Source organism: Notolepis coatsorum (assembly GCF_963971535.1).
Source record: "Notolepis coatsorum genome assembly, chromosome: 18".
NCBI lineage: Eukaryota > Metazoa > Chordata > Actinopteri > Aulopiformes > Paralepididae > Notolepis > Notolepis coatsorum.
This window is the reverse complement of record NC_140182.1, coordinates 76,198,806-76,223,955: the sequence shown is the minus strand read 5'-3', so window position 1 is coordinate 76,223,955 and position 25,150 is coordinate 76,198,806. Positions and strand designations below refer to the sequence as shown.

At 40.3% G+C, this 25,150-nt stretch overlaps 2 protein-coding genes across 2 annotated transcripts in view; one reads left to right on the top strand and one right to left on the bottom strand.

The window, feature by feature from the left end:
- Nucleotides 1-8,808: 8,808 nt before the first annotated feature.
- LOC311245030 (dynein light chain roadblock-type 2) lies at nt 8,809-14,644 on the bottom strand. Its single transcript, XM_084334785.1, has 4 exons — nt 14,578-14,644; nt 10,200-10,275; nt 9,876-10,043; nt 8,809-9,042 (listed from the first exon to the last, which is right to left on the bottom strand). Exons 1-4 carry the CDS (start codon nt 14,578-14,580, stop codon nt 8,999-9,001), a joined length of 291 nt encoding a protein of 96 aa, XP_084190911.1. The 5' UTR covers nt 14,581-14,644; the 3' UTR covers nt 8,809-8,998.
- Nucleotides 14,645-14,704: 60 nt separating this feature from the next.
- psmd7 (proteasome 26S subunit, non-ATPase 7) overlaps nt 14,705-25,150 on the top strand; it is a 28,042-nt gene continuing 17,596 nt past the window's right edge. Inside the window, exons 1-4 of the mRNA XM_084334592.1 lie at nt 14,705-14,833; nt 15,257-15,348; nt 19,977-20,069; nt 20,653-20,750. Of these exons, the coding sequence (XP_084190718.1) occupies nt 14,760-14,833; nt 15,257-15,348; nt 19,977-20,069; nt 20,653-20,750 (357 nt within the window). The 5' untranslated portion in view covers nt 14,705-14,759. The remainder of the gene's footprint in view (nt 14,834-15,256; nt 15,349-19,976; nt 20,070-20,652; nt 20,751-25,150) is intronic.

Sequence of the window (25,150 nt, the reverse complement as noted above, 5' to 3'; positions counted from 1 at the left end):
TTTTCCTTTCAAATGTAGTTACCCAGCATTATATACTGTACATTGTAATTAATTATGTCTTTATACATATTTGATGTCTTAAATATAAGCATGCGAAAAGGGAGCATTCTCCTGTTAACCTCTGTCTAGGCATATTGGAAGAGAACATCATATGTCTTCTTTTAATAACACTGTCATTCTAATTGTCTGTCAAACAATTCCTTACATCATCAATAGCTGTTACCTTTATCATAATTCGTTTATTGTCAGTCATATCCACTATTCTATAGTGCACAGGAATACCTCAACACCTCGGTGTCACTCATATTTGTGTTCCAACTCAAGTTCGGTTGAACCTCTAATCAAATGTGCATCGAAAGTGCATTTATATATATATGTATATGGCCGATCTCAGCCTTACTAGGAATTTGCTAAACCGTGATCATGGTGAAACCCAAGGGAATAGATTTATATTTACATTTAACGGAGAGCGGGAGAGAGAGAGAGAGAGAGAGAGAGAGAGAGAGAGAGAGAGAGAGAGAGAATGTGGGACAGCTCCAGTGTCTAGCTAACTTCTAGCTAGTGTGGCCTAATTCTAGTTCTCTAAACCACCTTTTAACACTTGTACCAAATATGTCAATATTCATGTACCGAACAACATTTCAACTCAAACAGTACATATTTCCCAAACATAACCTTTATAATCCCCTTGGAGATACTTAACTCCGACACTTTAATGATTAAATGGGCAATTGTATTTCAACACTCTATTTTAATGTACCACGAGACACGGCGCCATCAATAGACGGTCAACTTCTAAATCACTTTACTTGTCGTCTTAAACTTCTTAAACTTGACTCAAACATCACCTCATTGGGCCCTCGACATTGCCTGTATCCTTGTTAACATTTATGTGTGTTTTGTAATGTATTACCCACCTATGAAACAGGTTGTAGTTAGTCATGGACAAAGGGAGGCGCAGACATGTTGTTACTGGTTCTGAATCCTCTCTGTTGTGAGGATCAGCTCGCCTGCAAAGTACGGTTCCCGGCCTAGAAGGCGAAGCCACTGAACACAAGTCCTATACTGCCACCTATTGACCAAATTATATTAATGTCGTCCATTAAATATGACATGACTGTTCTACCTTGTTTCTGATGGAGGTAATCCTGTACCAGTATGTTCACACCGTTTTGACACATAATCTAATGATATTAACTAGGGCTGTCAGTTTATCGCGTTAATTAGATTAATTAATTACACAGCAAATTATCGCATTATGAAAATTAACTCAAAATTAATTACAAAAAAAAAAAAAAAAAAAAATCTTTTTTTTTATCTCATTCATTCCATAAGCACGTAGAATACACATTTGCAGACTTTTTTTTTATATGGTCAATTTGCATGTTTTTAGTATCTGATTCTAGGGACATCTATGGATCTCAGGGAATGTATTCCCAGTGTCAGAAATACTGTGTCTGTTACTAGGCTTGAGTAAATTGTAATGAACCAAATGAGAATATCAATACAATTTTTTTTTATCTTTGACTGTGAATAACACCATGCTTAAATTGACCAGACCTGAAAAATCTAAGCAAATTAATAGATGGAAGATGATTAAACAGAAGGTTTTGTAGATACAGTACTGAATTCTGCCATCCGGACACATGCAATTTGAAATATGATTATAGAATATAGAATATCAGGCATAAAATGGTTATGCGATTAAAATGTGATTAATTAGATTAATTAATTACAAATCCTGTAATTAATTAGATAGAAAAATGTAATCGCCTGACAGCACTAATATTAACGTGATACCACTTCTAGTGGGCATCACACATTGCATCACCTATCCTTTACAATGACAGCGGTCTGTAGTACAGGCCCTGTAACTCACAGACATGTCTCTTGGCCAGCAAGAAAAAGCGCCTGTGACGTTTTCAAATGGCCGGGGGAATCCCGTGTCCCACCTATCCTGATTTGGTGTGGGAGACAGGAACCCCCCCCCCTGTGACGAGAGAGAGAACACCCTCGACAGGGAGACTGATAGGTAGAAAGGCACAACCTCTCTGCCAATCAGTTTCGTAAAGGATATAACTATATCCGGGGGGAGGTTTATTTGATCCACCCCCTCACCCCTGATACGACGCCATAAAAAAGCAGAGCCGTGACACCAGTTGCATGGCGCGCCAGATGAAAGCTCATACTTACCTGTAGAGTAAAAGCTTTACATCATGCACGCCAGCCACAGCCGATAACCTTGTTTGTGTAAAAAACTGGTTTTATTTCACGGCTCTGGCTTATGTGTGAAAAACTTGCCACCCGCTATTTTTATCATTACCCTTAAGCAAAGAAAAAAGATCAGATTAAAGAGAGGGACTCAAGAGGTCCTTGGTTCATATGCCACATATGTACAACTCTGTAAGCTAACACCCATACCAGTTGTGGACTCAATGCTACGTTTACCTAAACGTATTACATGATGAACACACAACTCTCATCATACAATAAAACCCCAAGTTCACCTTTACTCACATAAGAAAGAACGCTGTCTTAACCTGTTAAGTGGTAGCCCTATTTTCAGAAATTTCGCCTAAAGGTACATGCCTAAGTAAATGGAAGATTGCTCCACTTCTGCAAGGTCAATTTGCATGTTCTTGGTATCTAGGAACATCTAGGGACCTGGGGGTATGTATTTCCAGTGTCAGAAATATTGTGTCTGTTACTAGGCTTGAGTAAATTGTAATGAAGAAAAAAAGAATATAAATTATGATTTATTTTTGCATCTTTGACGTTAAATCTGCGGGGTAAGAGATTTCGCTCACTGAGCTCATTCACCATCTATTCAAATGAATAAAGGGAAGATGATTAAACAGAAGGATTTGTAGATACAGTAATAAATGATAATCGATTTTAATTATGAATTCATATTTGACCTTGAACTTGAGCTTATTATGGCCAAATCATACATATATGGATAGGGAAAAGGCTCCTCTTTCCAATGGCAGGGTTGCATCTGAATTTAGTCATTTCCTTGCGGTTTTACGATAAAAGAGATATAATTAACATTTTTCAGATAAATTCGTATTTCCGATAAATTGTATAAAACATTGGTAAAAATGAAAATATACACTTTGACTACTGTTTTGATAGGGTTATGGTCTTTACTCTTGGCTACAAATTGAATTTTTTTAAACATTAACCTCTTAACATCCAAGGGCCCACATGTGGGCCCTCATGAGGACGATTCGTGATGCCACTTTGCCGACCTCTAGTGGATCGGTGTGCATTTCTTTTAATACAATATATAGATAGAATTAAAGCCCTATTTGTTGCCTGTCGATTGCCCTTTCAGGTGACAAAATTCGCTCAGCGGTTCTCGAGTTACATGCCGATATGTGAGGCGTGCCCCAAAGTACGCAAAAGTACACATTACCACCCCCAACTCCCGGGGCTCTAGCTCCGTCAATCATTTGGCGATCTCGAAAATCTTTGCACAGGGTTGTAGCCAATGAGTGTGGCTTTCCAATGATACCTGATGATATGATAATTGGGGATCTAATATGGTCTCTATTGATCGATTTATGATACAAAAAAGCAGGGTCCCCCTATAGGCGCCCCCAGCATTTGTAGCTGTGAGTTCACATAGCACACGTCGTATCCCCCAAAATGCAGTGAAGTAGACACACGTTTTGTTAAACAAAAACATTGTTATTAACCAAAAACATTCGGGGGGGAGGAAGGAAGAGTGGGGCATAGTGTAATGTCCTACCTGACCCACGGACGCAGGATGAATGGCGGCAACAAATGGCTGGTCCACCATGTTGACGAGGCCTCTTGCTGGCGGGGCCAGAAGTGGCGACGACTGGAGCCTCACTCCGGCGTTTCGCCCACATCCTGCGGCCGGCCATGGTGCAGGCCGACGACATCTTCTGCCAGAGATAAGCTATTCTATGTCTATTATACCGAACCTGAAACATGTTTTTGTAACGATCACAGTGTCGTGTTTTACCGGACGTAAAACATGCTTGACAAACACGATCGCAGTTTCTAGTTGAAATGACCCCCCCCCCATGATGATTCTGTGAAGGCACATATGTATATGGTATATACCTTTGATTTGGGAGTATTTGGGGTTTCAGGCCATCAACCAGAACGATTTGGGCTTATTGCATATAACTAGTCATATCTCGCGATCTATGGAAAAGGACTAGATTATTTTGGAAAGGGGCGATGTTTAGTGTGTAGCGTGTAACAAACTACAGTGTGTAGAAATTAACTGATTAGTCAGTAATGGACTATGAACAATGCCTGGCAAATGAGCCATACTATTGTCTCCATGCTATAATACAGAACACAAACATTCTGTTATTGACCATCGCTAAAATGGTCAATAACGCTGGTGCCAGCCAGCCAGTACAGATGGGGAAAGTCGGTGGCACTCAAAGAGTTAAGAGGTTAAAACTCAATACATTAAATGGACTGCATTTATATAGCGTTTTCATCCAAAGCGCTTTACAACTTAGCCTTACATTCACTCACAGATGGCAGAGGCGACCATGCAAGGTGCCAACCTGCTCATCAGGAGCAGTTAGGGGTTAATTGTCCTGCTCAAGGACACTTCAACACAGTACCAGGAGGAGCGGGAATCTTCCGATTGCCAGACGACCGCTCTACCTCCTGAGCCACTGTCGCCCCGACATTAGTATCAGTTTAAATGAAGGGTTTTACTGATTGACTTTCTTGTTATTATTTTTGTATTTATTATATGCTGCATTTTCTCAACATCATTGAAAATGAGAGCTTGCTATCAATGGTGGAATGAATGAATAAATGCATGAATAGAGTTCCCATTGTCTGTGTTTGTGCATAATGTTCATGGGGCCACCGAAGGGTCCTATCTTCTCTATTCCAAAACAGAAAGAGACAGATGGGATGTGGTCCGCTACAGGGCTAAATGGATGGACTGCATTTATATAACAGCTTTTATCCAAAGCGCTTTACAATTTTATGCCTCACATTCACACCTCGAAGGCGGAGGCAAGGTGCCAACCTGCTCATCGGGAGCAGTTAGGGTTTGAGTGTCTTGCTCATGGACACTTCGACACACTGCCAGGAGGAGCAGGACTCGAACCGCGAACCTTCTGATTAGCAGACGACCGGTTTTATTTTGTTATTGTCCTTGTTTCGAAGTCGGTTATGCTTAGAGTTTGGAATCAGGGCTGGTGGTCTATCGCCCTGCTCTAAAGATAAACTCTAAGCATAACCGACTTCGAAAGAGGGCCAAAGCATAACCAGTTCGAAACAACAAGGCTTCAAAGCATGCCGTCTAACAGTGAACAGTGTGTTATTGGATTGATTGAACATTTTATTAACAGTGAAATGAGTGTCCTTTTGACGAATGGCATCTAACAACACACTTCGCGTGATTTATATTTTGTTTAACAATGAGTCATGACCAACCAATTACATAATCCAACATTGTGTAAGCAACTAACATATTCCACGTGACAGAATCGTTTTTGAATGAGTCGTTATGACTCTATCAATACATCCATTCATAAAGATTATTGTCCGCCATCTTGGTTTCATTCCTAAAACCACGAACGGCGGAGCAATTGTCATTCGGGGATCATCCCTATGTTCCCCGGGTCCTATGTTCCCCGCTTGATTGATTAATAGATTGCAAATTTTATAAATTTTTATTATTTTATTAATTATTAATGTCCGCCTTGTTTCGAACTGGTTAAGCTTAGGCCCTCTTTCGAACTGGTTAAGGTTAGAGTTTGGAATCAGGGCTGGTGGTCTAAAATGTTCAATCAATCAATCAATCAATCAAAGCGGGGGAACATAGAACCCGGGGAACATAGGACCCGGGGAACATAGACATGCTCCCGTAATTTGGTTGTGGGCGGGTTCTGGGATCACGAGCGTGTGTTATGATAAATAAGTCTAACTTGACTGTTTCAGCCAATCAGAATCGAGAAATTTGCATGCCATTGTATAAAATGCAATATACAATCTACAATCTAAAGTACAACCTAAGTAGAATCGAAGTACAATGAGTAATAATGAGTCAAAAACAGACAATGAGGTACAAATGCAGACAATGATTGAATGAGTTTAAGGTAAGGTGCAAATGAGGTGTATGAATGTGCAAATCTCTTTAATAAATAGATAAATATAATGTAGTGTTAAAGTGAATGTTAAGGTGAGTGTTTGTTTAAAGTGGGTGTGTGCATGTGGATGTGTGTGCAATGAGTGTAGATGATGGGTTGTTACATAGATCATTGAGCATCCTTTTTGTTCCTGCTTATGTGTATTCCTAGAATGATGGCTTGATTTGCTATCAATTCATAAATTAATTGTATCCCCGAAACAACACTGTCTGGGATATAATGTATTCACCCCGACCCCTGCGGCAGAATAGTTTTCATCAGAAAAATAAAAAATTTGCTGTGAATATTCATGACCACTAGAGGAAGGGTCTTATTGATTTTGGTGACCCCGACGACCTTTCCTTTAGCAGCTCCATCAGGTCAAACTTTCAATTTTCAAACGAGTGTGTCTCCTGACGATAGTCATGATATATGAAATGTTTTGTTATATGGTGATTTCCCAGTATTGTGAAACGCACAACTATATGACCACCGTTTACATTTCTCAAAATCAGAACCCCCCCCCCCCTCTTCCATTTACATGGTTGGTGATTCTCTGCCATTACATGGTTGCTGGTTCTCGGCCGTTCACATGGTTGGTGGTTCTCGGCCGTTCACATGGTTGCTGGTTCTCTGCCGTTCACATGGTTGTTGGTTCTAGCTGAATCTCTTGTATGGCATTTATTGACCACCATTTTTAAAAGTTGTATAACTGGAACAAAGACAGGATGCCAGGCACTCACAAAATATAGCAGGAAGGAAATATCTTAAAAAGCCTCACAGCTACATAGTATACAAATTACAACATATTTGGATTAAGCTGGTCTTCATCCATGTCTTTCTAGTCTTTTTTTCAGTTGTCTTCTCCGAAAGACCCAAGAGCACCTGACCTGTTAAACATTGTACTAACATTGTACCAAGTTGAACTCTGCTGCTTGTTGTATAAAGGCAGATTGGGGACGTGGTCAACAGGTGTCACCGAGGATGCAGGCCGTTTCGGGAGCGTACCTGGTACCGAAGTAACATCATCTGATTGCTTACTTAGCCTCAAAAAACAACCATATGGTATTATAAAGTTACATTTCCCCCAAAATGTATATTGTACTTTTTTTTTCACTATTAAAGCATCAATCTGTGATTTTCTTAACCATACCAATGTGGGGTGTATTCACATACATTCTTTAAGAGTTTGATCTGTAGATGGAAAATAAACTTTTTGGAACTTTTTACTCTAATGTTACCAACATAACTAAACGTTTATAGCCACTATATATAGATATTTGTCTGAATATACCTGTATATAACCTCTCTATATAAACCTGCATATAACCCATATCTCTGTATGATAGCATGTACTAATAGCTAATAATGCTGTATATATGTATTTATTCTCACCGTATTATGGTTGGAAGCCAAACTTCTTTTGGTTGTACTTAGTGTTGTCAAAAATATCGAAGTATCGATACATATCGATACTGAATATTTAAAACGGCTTCAATACTCATTTCCCGAAGTACCGATACTTTCTGCAGTATCGGTACCAGCTGGCTTGCTCCCGCAAGTTGTTGACAGACAGACGCGCTGCCAGAGCCTTGCCCTTCCGCCTCCTCGCTCAGAGCAACAGACACAAGCTGCTGCAGCCTCCTCGTTGGAAACGGGGTAGTTGTGTCGAGTTCATGCGTGTACTGGTGTAGTGGGCTCGGCTTGACGTTACTCCGTTTCCATGAAGTAATAGGTGGCCAGCTAGCTAGCATTAAGCTAACGGAGGAACGACAGCTAACGCGCTGCCCGGCTGTGAGGGGGAGGAGGAAGAGAGAGAGAGAGAGAGAGAGAGAGAGAGAGATTTCTCCGGAGCTATGCTATGCTATGTAATGTTAATAAATGCTCCGAGCATAGCTCCGGAGAAATCTCTCTCTCTCTCTCTCTCTCTCTTCCTCCTCCCCCTCACAGCCGGGCAGGCAGCCCTGTCTTCAGTTTGTAAACAACGCTATTATTAGCTAACGTTAGCTGTCGTTCCTCCGTTAGCTTAATGCTAGCTAGCTGGCCACCTATTACTTCATGGAAACGGAGTAACGTCAAGCCGAGCCCACTACACCAGTACACGCATGAACTCGACACAACTACCCCGTTGCCAACGTTCGGTCGAGCGGAGCCGGAGCCCATCCTACACCAGTACACGCGTAACGTTAATAAATGCTCCGAGCATAGCTCCGGAGAAATCTCTCTCTCTCTCTCTCTTCATAACTAGGAAGGTGCGCTCAGTAGACCTAAAATCTCCAGCAGCCACTCTCTCTTTCTCTCTCTCTCTCTCTGATCTAAAGATAAACAAAGGGTTTTAAAAGTGTATTTATCTTCTCGTATAGTACCAGAGAGAAGCTGAGGAGAATCAACCAGCAACAAAAGCAAAATTTGTTAAAAAAATAAATAAAAAATATATAATAAAAAAAAATTATAATTTTTTTTTTTTTGGTATTGAAAGTATCGAAAGTATCGATACTTTTCAAGGTATCGTATCGAAGTCGAAATTCCAGTATCGTGACAACACTAGTTGTACTGTACATTTGCTGTATAATGACAATACATTTGAATCTAATGTAATGTAATCTAAAGCATTACTCTACAGACTTAATAAATAAAGAGACAACGAATAAGGAGAAAACTAAGTATAATTAATACAAGCACTTTATACAAGGATCAATGGATGCACAAGGTTGAAAAACAGCATACGCTGTTGAATAAGGCAACATTCAGAGTTAAAATTAGAAAAAGAGAGAGCAAACAAAAACATACTGGGGTTTTGACAAAGAGGACCAGTGTGTGACAAATGGAAGCCTGACTGTCATGGGAATGCCCCGGGGTTATTCACTTGGGTTCTGGATGACGATCAGTAGAAACTCTTTGTCTGGATCGGAGCGAGATGGGAGAAGAGAGGAGAAAAAAACAATTAAACCTACCATTATTAAATGTGCATATATTATAAGTCACTTAAAAGGGTAGTTCTGATTTTTGGAACCCGAGACCTATTTGAACTTTAAGAGTTAATATCAGAAAATGTTTCTTTTACTATTATACACTTTTCTACTTAGGAATCTACCTTGCCTACATTACTACCTACCGGTACTATGCCAATATGTCTATACTACTACCTACTATGCTAATATGTCTATACTACTAACTACTATGCTAATATGTCTTTACTACTATGCACTCAAGACTGTAGCACTCAAGTTCAACACTGTTTGACGAACAATCTCACTGACCCTTAGCTGCCAGAGTTGTACCCTTCCTGCTGACTTGTTGTATAGAACTTGTAAGTCGTTTTGGATAAACATTTCTAAATGACTCAATGTAAATGCAAGAGTCCTTTCTCAGCACAATACATGCTGTTCCTCATACTGGCTCTGGATAGTTAGCCACAAACCAATGGGGTCACGCTCCTGTCTGTATAAGCTGACACACACAAACTAAATCTTAGCGAGCCCCAGTCAGCTTGTACAGACAGGAGCTTGACCCCATTGACTGTCTGCAGATAGTATGAGGAATAGCATGTATTGTGCTGAGAAAGGACTCTACTGATAAACAACATCATTAAGTAAGAAATATGGCTAGGGTTCCACAAATTTGAACCATCCCTTTAAATTAGTACAAACCCTCAAACTGTATAATTTTAAATCAATGAAAGTGACAATATGACAGAAATCTTGAAATAAAATACATTTCTACAACTGCGCGTACCCGGCGCCACCATGATCTCATGTTTTTTGGAGCGGATGCGAAGGAATGTGAGATCATTCTGCGGGTCGATGTCCCTGACTGTGCTCCTGGCCTTCATCGTCAGCTGGTGCAGCAGTCCTGCATACTGCACCGTTGTGGAGTTATCCAAAGTGGTTTTGATTGGGATACCTAAAAACGAACAAACGTAAGGTTATCATAGCACAGCAATAAAGTCGGAGTTACAAACACCTTCTAGCATTAAAGAGAAAAGGAGTGACTGTGAACTGGACTGGGACAATAGTGTTTCTTAGTTAAGTTTGATCTGTAATGTTCTGTTTGCCTTACCTTCCGCATTAACTACTATTGTTCCAATCACACCTTTGTGTGTTTGGATCCTCTTCAGTGTTTCCTCAACTTCAGCCTGTGTGACAAAAGTGGGTAAATGGTAGTATTGTTTCCTACAAGTAATAAAAGACAAGTTGCAGGTTTCCCGGAATATATTAGTTAGGCTAGTGCTGGGTTTGTCCTCGAGGGACTGTGTAGGATTTTTCAGCATTTGCAGCAGCTGGGTTGGCTTACCCTGAAGGATAGGGCAGTTCAACTGCAGCTCAGTGGTCCATAATGTATAACAACAGAGCACCAGAGTACCTCAAATACCACTTCTAAAGGAGCGGTGACACTCATGGTCACTACACTAGAGCTAGTATTGTGACCTGTGCTGCCCTGGTTTAACACCAACATGGGAAAGGTTCTAATACGTTTAGTGGAGTTGTGAACTGTCGGAGAACTATTACCTTTGCATATACAGTAACAAACACAGGTAACAAAAATATTTTATATTATTAATTTTTTTAATAAAATGGTCAAGCTCTGGCTTATGGCTTAATAGCTAGTGGAGAATGTAGAAACAAAAGCGGTCGCTCAGCAGTAGCGAAACGTTAGTTTTAGTATTGATTGATTGATTGAAAACTTTACAGATTGCAGAATGGGTACAACACAGTACAGCTTCAATTCATCAGGACATATATGACATACAGATAGACAGTACTGCTACATCTATACATTTATGACATACCAGATTTGCAAATACAGTACTGTTTGTGATACAAAAAGAGTCCAGAAAAGGGAGTATATACATTTGACGTAAAGACTGTACATTGGAGGAGGTTGCGTGGGGGGGGGGGGGGAAACACTGTACAATTGTACAAGCAAAACTGTACATTGGGATATTGACAACCATACTAGGTAATTTACATTGGAGGGGGTTGGGGGGGGACACTGTACAAACAAGCAAAACTGTACATTGGAATATTGACAAAACCATACTAGGTAAATTACTGTACATTGGAGGGGGTTGGGTTAGGACATTTACAGGGGCCAGTTTCGAATTGCAGTCTCCCGTAGGTGTTCCTTGAGAGTGGTTTTGAAAGTGGGTAGTGATTCACATTCCTTTACAGCTTTGGGTAGTGCGTTCCACATTGATGTGGCATAATTGCGAAACGTGTTTAGTCCCTTGTTTGAGCCGAATCTGGGTTTAACATGATTTGTGGAGCTCCCTCTGGTGTTGTGATCGTGGTATTCACTGACCTTTGGGAAGTATTTTGACAGGTACTTGGTCGTGTAGTAGTGTATCTTGTAGACCAGGCCCATTGCAAGTTGCTGTACTCTGTCGTCTACTCTAAGCCATCCTAGGTTGTCAAAGTGGGCAGGGGTGAGGTGGGTTCTAGGAGTAAGGTCAAGCAGTAGTCTGACCAGTTGATGTTTGTCATTTTGTTTTTAGCGCCTTTGAGGTGCTTTGGTACCATGAGGTGCAAGCATAGTCGTAGTACCCTTGAATGAGTGCTCCTGCCAGAGTCTTCAGGGTATTCCTGTTTACCAGAGAGGAGATCCGGTACAAGAATCGAGTTCGTTGATTGACTTTTTTTATTACATTGGATGCCATTTTGTCACAGGAGAGATTAGCCTCTAGGATGGAACCCAGGTAGGTAATTTCATCTTTCCTTGTGACAATATTGTTACCCACTGTAACTGAGAAGCCGTCGGTCTTGCTGAGTTTGTTATTTGAACCGAAGAGAATGGACTCTGTTTTGCCCATGTGTAATGATAGTTTGTTATAGTTTGTTATCAGCGAGCCATATGCAGATTCTGCCTAGTTCCGAGCTGAGGTTTTTTTTAACCTGTAACAAGTCAAGTCAAGTCAAGAATTTTAATTGTCACGGCATACAGGTATACAATGAAATGCGGCTGGTCTTGTTCTTGTTCTAACTTGTTCTTGTCAGAGACCAGCAGGGCTGAGTTGTCCGCAAACAGGAACAAGTTGCAGTCACAAGATGATGACATGTCATTTGCATAAATTAGGAACAGTAGCGGTCCTAGTATGCTTCCTTGTGGAACACCACAGCTCACTGTGAGGGGGGGGGGGGATAGGGTACCGTTTACCTCCACCATCTGTTCCCTCCCCTCAAGGTATGATTGCATCCAGCTCACTGATAGACTATCAAAACCAATTGCTTTTAGCTTGTCAATCAGAATGGAGTGATTGACAGTGTCGAAGGCCTTTTGTAGGTCCAGCATGACCATACCGCAATATTTGCCCGCGTCCACCTCTTGTTTGATGTGGTCGTTCAAATAGAGAAGGCATGATGTGTCAGTGGAGTGGATGTTCTGAAGCCAGATTGGAATTCGTAGATTAGATTTTTTTCCGCTAGGTACTTTTCGACCTGTTCGTAGACTATTTTTTCCATGACTTTCGAGATGGAGGTGAGAATAGAAACAGGGCGGTAGTTGCCTGGGTCTAATTTGCTGCCCTTTTTGTGCAGAGGGGTCACCCTCGCAATTTTGAAGTCCTTGGGGACGTGTCCCTGTTTTATGGAGAGGTTTATTATGTGTGTGATGACTGGGGTGATGGCGGCTGCTGAGTCTCTGAGGAATTTGGAGGGGATGTGGTCATGGCCAGTGGCCTTGTTAGGTTGGAGGGCGCTCAGTTTTTTGAGTACCTCATGATCTGTTGTTACCATTTCCAGCTTGAAGTCGTCCTTGCGGACCCCTAGGTTTTTGTAGTAAGCTACTATGTGTTCTACCCCATAAAGCCCTGAGTGGGAGGGTAGTTTGTTTACCAGTGTTGTGGCTATGTTTGTGAAGAAGATGTTTAAGTAATTGGCTACATCCAGCTTGTCTGTGATGAGCGTGTTGTCCGTTTTTATGTTTGAGAATCTGGTTAAGTTTTTTACTGCAGCCTAGTTGATTATTGAGTAATTTCCAAAGTTCACGTGGTTTGTCTTTGTTTTCCTCAGTTTTGTCATTGATGAAATTCTTTTTTGCAGTTTTGATCATGGAGTTTACGTCGTTTCTTAGTCTGTTTTTTTCCAGTTTGAGTTCAGTCACGTGGGCTTGGAGTTCACTGCTCGTGCTTTTGGTAAGCTTTGACTGACTTTTACAAAACTCTGAGCATTTTCTGTCTCTGGTTTTCATAGCGGCCAGTATTTCGGAGTGCATCCACGGCTCAGCACGATTTTTTACCCTGGTGGTTCTTAGGGGGGCCATGTCGTTTAGTATTGTTGAAAATTTGGTTTTGAAAAATTTGGAATGTGAATCACTACCCACTTTCAAAAACACTCTCAAAAAACACCTAAGGGAGACTGCAACTCGAAACTGGCCCCTGTAAATGTCCGAACACAACCCCCTCCAATGTACAGTAAATTACCAAGTATGGTCTTGTCAATAATCCAATGTACAGTGTTGTTTGTACAGTTGTACAGTGTCCCCCACCCACCCCTCCTACCCAACCCCCCCCCCCCCCCCCCACTCCTACCCAACCCCCCCCCCCCCACCCACCCAACCACCTCCAATGTACAGTCCCCCCCCACCCCCACCTACCCAATCCAATGTACAGTTTCTACGCCTAATGTATATACTCTTTTCTTTCTGGACTCTTTTTGTATCACAAACAGTACTGTAATTGCAAATCTGGTATGTCATAAATGTATAGATGTAGCAGTACTGTCTATCTTTATGTCATGTATGTCATATATGTTACGATGAATTGAAAATGGGGGACCCTGATGTAAACAAGACGAAAGTCTTTCTCTGGTCTGCATCCCCTTAACAATTGTATGTATTGAGCTGTACTGTACTGTACCCATTCTGCAATCTGTTAATAAAGTTCTCATTCATTCATTCATTCATTCATTCATTCATTCATTCAAACCAAGCCATGTTTCTTCAGCCAGTGTACCTGAAATGCATGTAATAATATTGTCATAGGTGACATTGTCTTTTTAAGATGTTTTCATATAAATATATGTATCTGTATGGGTATTGTATTGTCCCAGTAACAGCAAGGACCATGATGGAAATAGGTCCTGGACTTTATCATGTTATCCTTGACACTGAATGCAAGTTGTTTTTTATGACTCATGCTTTTATCAAATAAAATAAAATAAGCATGCACAAAGGCGCGTCATTAAAGCTAGTATAGTGACAGTAAAAAAAATAAAGCATTCAACTAGCAGCCGCTTAGTGATACATATGTTCTGCTGTAACTTAATACTTTTTGCTAGCTAAACTTAGCTAATAAGTAATGTAGCTTTGTGTACTAGTGTCAGCCATTAACTCCTATGTATATATTTCTGGGTAGCTTCAATTCCGTAAAGTATTATTAAAAAGTTAACAACAGGTTACTTCATAGCATAATATCATTATTGTTATTGGTGTTCATAGTTACCATCTTTCGGGGAGTCTGCGTCCAACTGTGCCTCCTGTGTAACTGAAACAACTGACCTGTGTGTGTTTCTTCTTCGTGTGTTTCCTCTGTTGCCAAGAGAGACGGGCGGAAGTGCGCTGTGTTCACCAGCGGAAGTGAAGTGGGACATTACTGTGTCTGCTGTTTATCTTCTCAGAGCAAAGATGCCAGAGTTAGCGGTAGAAAATGTGGTTGTCCACCCACTAGTGCTGCTCAGTGTGGTGGACCATTTTAATAGGTGAGATATGTTTGTTTCATATGTCAGTCGATATGTATTCTTGTCATTAATTGTATTCGGCTGTGTGGCAAACGTCACGTTCGCTAGCTAACTACATAGTAGCTACTAAGCTAAGCTAACGTTAGCGCTGCTGAGTCAGAAACCCATTCAACTGTCAGACACACTGCTAGCTGGCCGGCTAGCGGGCTAACTGTTAGCTAGCCACCGAGCTAAGCATCAATGCCACTGCACTAGCATTGCTCGTAGGGCAGTAGCGCGTTAGCTTACGTTAGCCAGCTAACTTTTAACTTAGCGCTGTATCATCATGATTATGTGTTTTTCGTTCACGAATCATAACAAGTAAACAGCGCGAAAGCCATGTCACGATTCACAGTGCAACTAACTACTGTGTTTGTATTTGATTTGTGGTGTTCTGTTGAACAGAATAGGAAAAGTTGGCAACCAGAAACGAGTAGTTGGTGTGCTTCTTGGCTCTTGGCATAAGAAGATTCTTGACGTCTCGAACAGCTTTGCTGGTGAGTGGGTCCCACAAACCTTTTGGCGTGAAAGATGTGATGTGAGAATACAAATATTAATATTTAGACATCTACCTAACGACTTTGCCACCAGTTAAAACCCATCAACATATATCCGACGATGTCCAGAATATCACACGAATTAGAATCCCATGACTAAATAATAATAATCTTAACTAGACACCTCATACTATTGTCTACCAATGTACTCTATAATATGATTGATTTTGACATTTTATTAACAGATTGCAGAATGGGTACAATACACAGTACGGCTCAATACACACAATTGTTAAGGGGATGCAGACCAGCGAAATACTTTCGTCTTGTTTACATCAGGGTCCCTCGTTTCAATTCATCATAATCATAACATGACATACGGATAGACAGTACTGTTGCATCTAGACATTTATCACAGATCTACAAATATACAGTACTTATTATGAGTACAAAAAGAGTTTACAAAGAGAGTATATACATTTGAGGGGGAAGAAACTGTATATTGGAGGGGGTTGGGTTTGGACTTACAGGGGCCAGTTTCGAATTGCAGTCTCCCGTAGGTGCTCTTTGAGAGTGGTTTTGAAAGTGGATAGTGATTCACATTCCTTTACAGCCGTGGGTAGGGCGTTCCTGTATACCCTGAAGACTCTGGCAGGAGCACTCATTCAAGGGTACTATGACTATGCGTGCACCTCATGGTACCAAAGCACCTCAAAGGCGCTTAAAACAAAATTACAAACATCACAAAACAAACTGGTCAGACTACTACTTGACCTTCACCCCTGCCCACTTTGCCAACCTAGGATGGCTTAGAGTAGACGACAGAGTACAGCAACTTGCAATGGGCCTGGTCTACAAGATACACTATACGACCGGGGTGCCCATGTACATGTCAAAATACTTCCCAAAGGTCAGTGAATACCACAAGACAACCACTACACCAGAGGAAGCTCAACAAATCATGTTAAACCCAGATTCGGCTCAAACAAGGGACTAAACACGTTTCGCAATTTTGCCACAACAATGTGGAACGCCCTACCCAAAGCTGTAAAGGAATGTGAATCCCTGCCCACATTCAAAACCGCTCTTAAAGAGCACCTACGGGAGGCTGCAATTCGAAACTGGCCACCGTAAATGCCCAAAACCCCCACCACCTCCTAATAGACAGTCTCCTCCCCACCGCATGTATATATTCCCTCCCCGCCGTATGTATATTTCCCTCCCACCCACCCACCCCTCCTAATGTACAGTCCCCTCCCCATCATATGTATATACTCTGTCAGGATCTAGGGGTAACAGTACTGTATATTTGAATACCGCCTATGTCACAAATGTATCAGTACTAACAGGGCTGTACGCTAAGCTTTTTCACTAGGGGCACACTTGCCCCTAAATGAGACATTTAGGGGCAAAAAATATTTTTTAGGGGCAAATTTTTAAATAACAATTTTACCATTATTAAAAAAATATGTTCCTCCTGCCTCATTACTGTGGTCCTTTTATTTAACATTTAAGTGCGTTTGTTTTCAGGTTTGTATCTTTTATAATGAACCAACCGAGAAAGTGTGTAAATCACTAATAGAACAAAAACAACAAACTGTGTGTGTGTGTGTGCGCGCGCTTGTGTAGTGCTCCTTGAATGAGATCACAACACACACACACCATTGCATTAATCAGGAGGACAAGAAACTCTGCATACATTTGTTTCACAATGAAAAGTGCTTTAGAAATCAAATGAATTATTATTGTAAATAACCCCATGAAAGGTTTATTATTTGTATGGGTAATTACCTGCTTCATATTTGTGATGTTACTGGTTTCAGGGTGTGCCTAAAGTGATCAATGTGTTGGGCCGTTTATAGAGATCTATGCCAATTAATGTTTATGTATATCCGGGACTTTTTTTAGTAAGAATTGAGAGGTATTTGTATATGTGACCTTTATTTTGAAAACCGTGTTGCGACGCAACCTTATTTACATTTGCGCTTTTGACAGTGAAATGTTCAGTCCAACTTAGCTCGAAGGAAAGACTAATCAAAAAGGTTTAATTGACCCGTATGAGGCTCTTACGGTAGGATAGGCCTGCCACGATAACAAATTTTGCTGGGCGATTAATTGCCCCCGAAAATATCGCGATAAGCGATATTATTGCGACCGGTTAGAGAATTTTTTTTTGAGAAATTTATTTCCCAAAACTTTTATTTTGAAGCCCACCGCTCCGTCTTTTCCGGTGTTTTAGACTTTTATTTTGAAGCCCACCGACCGGACCGGAAGTATTGTTGTTATTATCCTAGCTTGCTGATGCTGCTGGTGGACTGGGGCCAGCTAACGTTAGCTTGCTGATGCTACTACTACTTCGACATGCTGCTAATGGGCTGGGGCCAGCTAACGTTAGCTTGCTGATGCTGCTGGTAGATCGACATGCTGCTAGTGGACTGGGGCCAGCTAACGTTAGCTTGCTGATGCTGCTGGTAGATCGACATGCTGCTAGTGGACTGGGGCCAGCTAACGTTAGCTTGCTGATGCTACTAGTAGATCGACATGAGCTAATGATAAAACAAATGTTGAGATTGTTGGTGAACAACTAACTTTAAGTTAGTTTTAACGTTAGCTACTAACGTTAAAACGCTAACGTTACACTACAAATAACGCTACTTGGTTAAAAGGAGCAACACTATTGAGAAATGTAGTTAAGCTATGTGGTGTTGCCCCACGGAGCTCCTGTGCTGTGCTCTCTGCTCTGTAGTAAAGCCAGCGGCCCGCCTCCCAACACGGACAGTGACTGACAATGGGCACTGGTTCCGCCTCATTAAAACAAACGCGCAAATAGCAATTAATCGCGCCCGTCAAAATCATTGCATTAATTTTAATTATCGCGGCAATTAATCGATTTATTGCTTATCGCGGCAGGCCTACGGTAGGACTTTGATTGTTTATAGAAGTGGAATGTAATACTATGCTAAACGAGAAATAAACAGTTTGTGACAGCCAGTAAAGTTGCAAGCCACTTTCATTTCATATACGGGGACACCGTGACAATTATTAGTATTATCTTATTTGCATATTGTCTCATTATTAGATAGATAGATAGGTTGATATTTTATAAATTTAAGTAGACAGTATTTCACGTCCTAATAGTGGGCTACTACTACTCACCTAATGCATGGCTGAACCTGAACGTTAGAAGTGTCCGTGTCCCTGTCAATCAATCATCACATCATCACGTCAATCATCATCATCATCTTATCATCTCTCCACATCGGACGTGGTTGTCATAAGATGGACTGATATCCACTCCGTTGTTCTTGCAGAGCAAAATTTGTATCTTAAATGTATTGAAATGAGGTGCTTCTTTGGCGATGCAATAGTCCATATTGAAAGGAAGAGAGGCCACATTCAGTTTAGTTTTGCTAGGAATTATGGGATTTGGTGTTGGATGTATAGACTACGCAGATAGGGACATGGTCTTTAATCGCACGATAGACTACAAGTACCAAGTATATAGCGTGACCTAGATTCACTCCACACGCAAATCTTTTTTTTCACTCAGGCTATCTGTGATCGCAGTAAGTTCATTCATTGCCGACAAATTGTGTCGCACTGACAGCTCGCGTGAGTGGCGTCATCACACGCCTTGGATAATTTAGGAGTGAAATGCGAATGCAAGGCTTGAAAGCACTACTCGCAAGCCCGCCCCCAGATAATATTTACCAATCGCAACGGCCAATTAAAGGGGCAATTCGCGATCATATCATCGCAGTGTACAGGCCTGACTAAATACCTATATGTCCCTATGCCATAAATGTCATGTATGTTGTGTATGTCATAAATGTCTATATGAATTGAAAATGGGGGACCCTGATGGAAACAAGACAAACGTCTTTCTCAGGTCTGCATCCCCTTAACAATTGTATGTATTGAGCCGTACTGTATTGTACCCATTCTGCAATCTGTTAAATAAAGTTTTCATTCATTCATTCATCCACATTGATGTGGCATAATTGCGAAACATGTTTAGTCCCTTGTTTGAGCCTAATGATAGCACATGATGTACAACAGTGCTGTATATACCGCATATTTCTATTTGTATATTTACAGCATATATATACACACACATATATATTTGTCTGTATATACCTGCATATACTCCTTCTATATACTTACTTGCATATAATTCTGTATGATGTACAATAATTCTGTATATACCGTATATATATATTTTTATTCTCACTCTATATGGATCCAAACCGGTCTGTACTTAACAGCACATAATCCTTTTACATAGTCCTACATAATACTTTTTACTAGATACTATATGTCTGTACATATCCCTTACTTACTAGTTATGCTGCTGGCCATTATGACTTACTGCCATAGTGTCTTTATACCTATATTATATTACAACTTTGTACATACTTCTGATTAGCACTACACTCAGTAGTACTAATTTCTATATTGTATACCCAGTTTAATCACCTGTATATTACTATTGCACTTTACTGTTACATTTGCACTCGGGTTGGATGCCAAACCTCTTTTCCTTGTAATGTACTTGTGCTGTATAATGACATTATACATTTTGAATCTAATCTAAATCCCCTCAAACTGTTGTCAATGTTCCTCCCCAGTGCCGTTCGATGAGGACGACAAGGACGACTCAGTGTGGTTCCTCGACCACGACTACCTAGAGAACATGTACGGGATGTTCAAGAAAGTCAATGGTAACTAAGGCAGCATTAGTGTTGCTAAATCATAGAAGATGTATTGCATGTATTACACACAGAATGCCAGCTGCTACCCTCACATAGGCTCTTCAGATCACATGTATTACACACAGAATACAAGCTGCTACCCTCACAAGTGGAAACTGAAGAACATTAAAAAATTGGAATTTGTGCTCAATAAGCCTACTTACTCAAGTAGGATAGAAATGTAGTCGCAACCTACACGGGACAGTGCAACATAAAAGGGCTGTGCAATACAATACAAATAACCTTGGACTTATGGGACTGTGCCACATCAAATGAATAACGTTTGTTGGGAGCCGAGGGAAGGATGGGGTTAATCACATTGTTTCTCTGATGTCTTGTTTGTATGTCTGTCTATGCTGTAACATGGTTGTCCTGTGTTCTTCTTTTTTGTAACTCAGTATTGTGTGTTCTGACACAACACATTTCTGTATCAACAGACAATAAATAATTATCTTACCTTATTTATCTATTAGTTGTTGAAATGCAGTTATCTTTTTCTGTACTGCTTTGCCCAAATTGTTTTTTATGATTATCCGTTCTCCCTCTTTTCTAGCCAGAGAGAGAATAGTAGGATGGTACCACACTGGGCCAAAACTACACAAGAATGACATCGCCATCAATGAGCTCATCAAACAGTACTGCACAAATTCAGTGAGTGTTCTGCAGCACAAGTAATGTTTTCTCAGATCGAGTACTCATGAATTACCTGAGTAGTGCTTGAGCAATTGTTTAAGGAAATCTTTTTAAAACGCATCTTAAAGCTCAAGGCAGCAGCAATAACAAGTCATATATAAGCACACATACTACTGGTTTTATTATGCCTGTGTATGTATATATATTAGTGCTGTCAATAGATTAAACAAATTTAACCAATTAATCTCACAATTTTCTGTAATTAATCTAGATTAAAAATAGCTTTTTTCTACTTAACCCTTTCTCTGCCACGCTTATATTCATCCTTGTAGCCAGTCTGCCAGCTCTATTTGTCTATGGAGATGTTCACCTACTTTGCAGGGCTATAACTTTTTAAATTGTATTGCTAAATTGACATTACTATGGCCCATTCAACATCGATTAGCTATCGTTCAGGATGTAGGAAAGTTTTACTTTTTCATTCACACATTCATACAAAAATACAGTCTAGAGTATAAATATGTTTTTATCGTTTTCTGCAGTATTTCATAGAATGTGAGTTATAGCCATAAATGCATATATTACATCATCAAATGCAATTTGATACCGATTGTCGCCAGATTAAAAATGTCAACTGTACAAGGTCCCAGACGTTATGACTCATCATGCGCGGTTGACCGGAGGGGGGGGGGGGGGGGGGTCGTTTATAATGCAATGACCGACGTTAAATGAATCATTTAGTATGGGTGATATATTTGTGAATGTGAATATTCGTCAGCTAGTCAGATAGTAAATTATATTGACCATATTGATCAAATTGTTTACACTGCCTGTGTTGTTTTTTACTACCTGTATACTGTGTTGTTTTACTACCTGTACCCCCCCCCCCCCCCTCCCCCCATGCTGCTATGATGCCTGAATTTCCCCAAGGGGATCAATAAAGGAATATCTTATCTTATCTTATTGATCATAGCAGTTTGTATGGATAATAATAATCAAAAACGCTGAAACTCACCGCAGCTTCCTCGTAGCGATGGGGGATGATACTGAAGCAAAAAGATCGCTATTATGGGATGTTGATCTATGCGCTCCATTTCCAGGTTGTATAATACTATATACGTCCAAATAATGTTTATCGAGTCATGGCAACGGATCGATTGTCCAGATGGAGTCCCGTGAGCGATAGCGAGTGGCGGACAGAATAGGGGGGGACACCAAGCACTTCCGGCCCCACTTCCGGTTTGGCAACTCGCCGATCGGCCACCAGGTGGCGATATTGAAGTGCTGGAGAGTTGAGCGGAGTCCTACAGCACCAGTCATGGATCCGTGGGTGAAATATGAATACCATGACAGAAATTTGAAATATTGATCTCAAAGACGCTGTAAAACATCATTGGCAGATTACGCATGGCGATGAATGACGTCTTAACACGTCATTGGCGATTAAAGGGTTAAGACCGAAGCTTGTAACAGATATTTACTTGAGTAAAACCATGGAATTAATGTAAAATCAACACAAAAAGTATATTTAGATTCAAAGACTATTTTAACTAGATCAGTGCCGGACATTTAACATCGAAACCCCTGTTGAGTGCCAGCATCCACTTCAATGATAGCGTTAAAAACGCATAATCTATGTTTTAAATTATGGCTATGTGTCTAATCTGCCCGTCGCTTATCAATGACTTGTTTGCAGTCAATATTGTCAAAAACGGATTGTTTTTTAATCGGTTCATATCCTTTTTATAGCATTTCGAAAAGCTATCGTTCTCTCAAAAAATTTCGGAAAATAGAAAGTTTCCCCCATAAACGGCATTTATTGGAATATTCTCGAATACACTAGACACGTTGTCATTTGTCTGCCCATTTATGAATCATTTTCAAATAAACGCTAGATTATCGATAGTATATGTGACCCAGTCTGGTGATGTAGCCTACAAGTCGCCAGGGTGAAATGACAGATAGACACAATAAAAAAAGATGTTTTTTTTTTTTTTTTTTTTTTTTTTATATATATAACTACAGTTTGAGAGTTGAAGAACATATTTAGTACAACAGAGAACAGATATAATAACTCTAATTGTAAGAATTCTGTGTTTAAAAAAAGGCCATTTTGAAACACAGTTTGTGCTCTCCACAGAAGAGAGGTGGGGGCTGGGTTTATTTTTGCATCTGAATAGAGCTGCGTGTTGGGATTCAGATTCACTGAGCCAGGTAAAGGCATTCACACAGAGAGAGTCATTAACGTTAACGATGGACGCATTCAGGTGAGGGTAGTTGTCCACGCCCCCCCCCCCCCCCAAACTAGCTGAAGTGTGAACATCTTTGAGAGACGTTTTCTCCCCTTGAGTGTTTTAGACAACAGACTGAGTTACAAGATTTAAATGAATATATGATATTCAAAACATTCTCATATTTCAAAGTATGACACATCATTTGAAAGCTTACATTCTGTACTTTCACAATCTGGAAAAATCTGGAAAATGAAAATGGAGACATGTGGGCTAAAGCACTGGTTGCGGTCACATATGTGTACTTATGCACGCTATAGAAGCGGGCTGAAAAATCTATTCTCATTTCCTCAACATCACACACACACACACATACACACCAGCGTTTCCGTTAGCCGGTAATTACCGGTATTTGACCGGCAAAATCTGTTGAAGTCCGACATATTTAATCTCTCCGGTCATAATGTCCGGTGAAAATAATTCCCTCTAAACACAATTTGATTATTTGAATTGTATTAAAATAGGCTAAAATTAAATAGCCTATGCGATGAACGAAACAAACAATCATTACATTTGTTTCATCGTTGCTTCACCAAACAGCCGGTCTAATAATGACATCCTGTTGTCAGCGCGAGCTGGCTGCTGATATATTTGCGAGAAGCATCCATCTGCCGGCCGGCAGGGTGCAGTACTCCAATTCAGCCATTGGCAATTCAGCTGTTGGGTGGGGGCGCTGCTGAGCGGTTTCCAGACCGGACCTAAAAACACTGCTGCTTCATGCTTCACGTAAATATATCAGCAGCCAGCTCGCGCTGACAACAGGATGTCATTATTAGACCGGCTGCTTGGTGAAGCAACGATGAAACAAATGATTGTTTCGTTCATCGCATAGGCTATTTAATTTTAGCCTATTTTAATACAATTCAAATAATCAAATTGTGTTTAGAGGGAATTATTTTCACAGGACATTATGACCAGCACCACCTCGTTGGGAGGTGGAGATATACATCACGCAAACCCATGATAATGTTGCCGTCTCTCTCTGCCAAATTTCTCAGTTCTTCGCTTGATATAATTAATACAAATGTCCAATATAACGGAATTCGTTAGCTCATAAAAATGTGATTATAACAGACTGCTGTTTATTAAGGTCGGGCAGACTGCCCACCGACACCTCAAGTCGGCAGCAGCACGAAGTCTCGAGGGACTTATTTTATTTGGAATATATTAATGACTGTATATACGCAAAAGTAGCCTAGTTTTAAGTTAAAATATTATAAATGCCTTGATGATGTCATTCTTTATATAGGCATATCAATTGTTTTTAAGCTCAATAAACTCTGACCGGAATTTATCCCATTTGTCCGGTAGATTGAAATCTACCGGACACTCAGACCTGCAAAAAAAAATTCTAACGGAAACCCTGATACACACACATGGCACATGCTGATATCTCAGTGAATACAGCTCTGATTATCCTAAAACTGGTAACAGACTCCTTACCTTAGATCAGATGTTCTCCAAAAAGATTATTCCAATTCCTGATCGCCATTCCAAATATCGATCGCGTTTATTGATTGATTATTGGCTGCTGTAAATATATATTCCACGCTGCTTTCCAACTCGCGATCACTTCCCTCATCATCAGATCCCTCGCCAGGCATAATGGAGCCAGTTGGCTCCCCCCACAGGGATCCAGCAGTATAATTGAATGGCCTGCAGTTACACAGGGATAGACGATAGGGGGTGGTATTTTCCCATCTGAGCTCCTAGAGGTTCTGCTGTACCAACGGGAGACTCGGTTGATGAAATATGAATTCAGATCGCTATTATAAAATAAAATAAATCGCATGGTCAGCACTCAACGGGGGGAATGATAAGATGACAATACACGTCGCTGGCACTCAAAGTGTTAATAGCTTTCTTTGAATACAGTTTCTCTTCTGTGAAATACAAATGTTCAACAAAACCATCAACATTGACTCAGCTAGACCTCTTTCTTATATCCGCGGCGCTAAAATTGAAGATGTTTCACTCCATAGATTAATCTAGATTAATTTATTTTAATGCTTTAAATAATTTAAATCTCAAGTTAAAGCATTAATTTTGACAGCCTTAATATATATATATATATATATGTGTATATGAATGAATGATATAAAATATTACATTTCTTAATTGCCTACT

Excerpts from the sequence above, each read along its gene's own strand:
- LOC311245030 (XM_084334785.1), bottom strand. Across the intron at positions 10,044-10,199 it reads AATAGTAGTTAATGCGGAAG|GTATCCCAATCAAAACCACT; the intron begins GTAAGGCAAACA and ends GTTCGTTTTTAG. Across the intron at positions 9,043-9,875 it reads TGAGATCATGGTGGCGCCGG|ACAAAGAGTTTCTACTGATC; the intron begins GTACGCGCAGTT and ends GCTCCGATCCAG.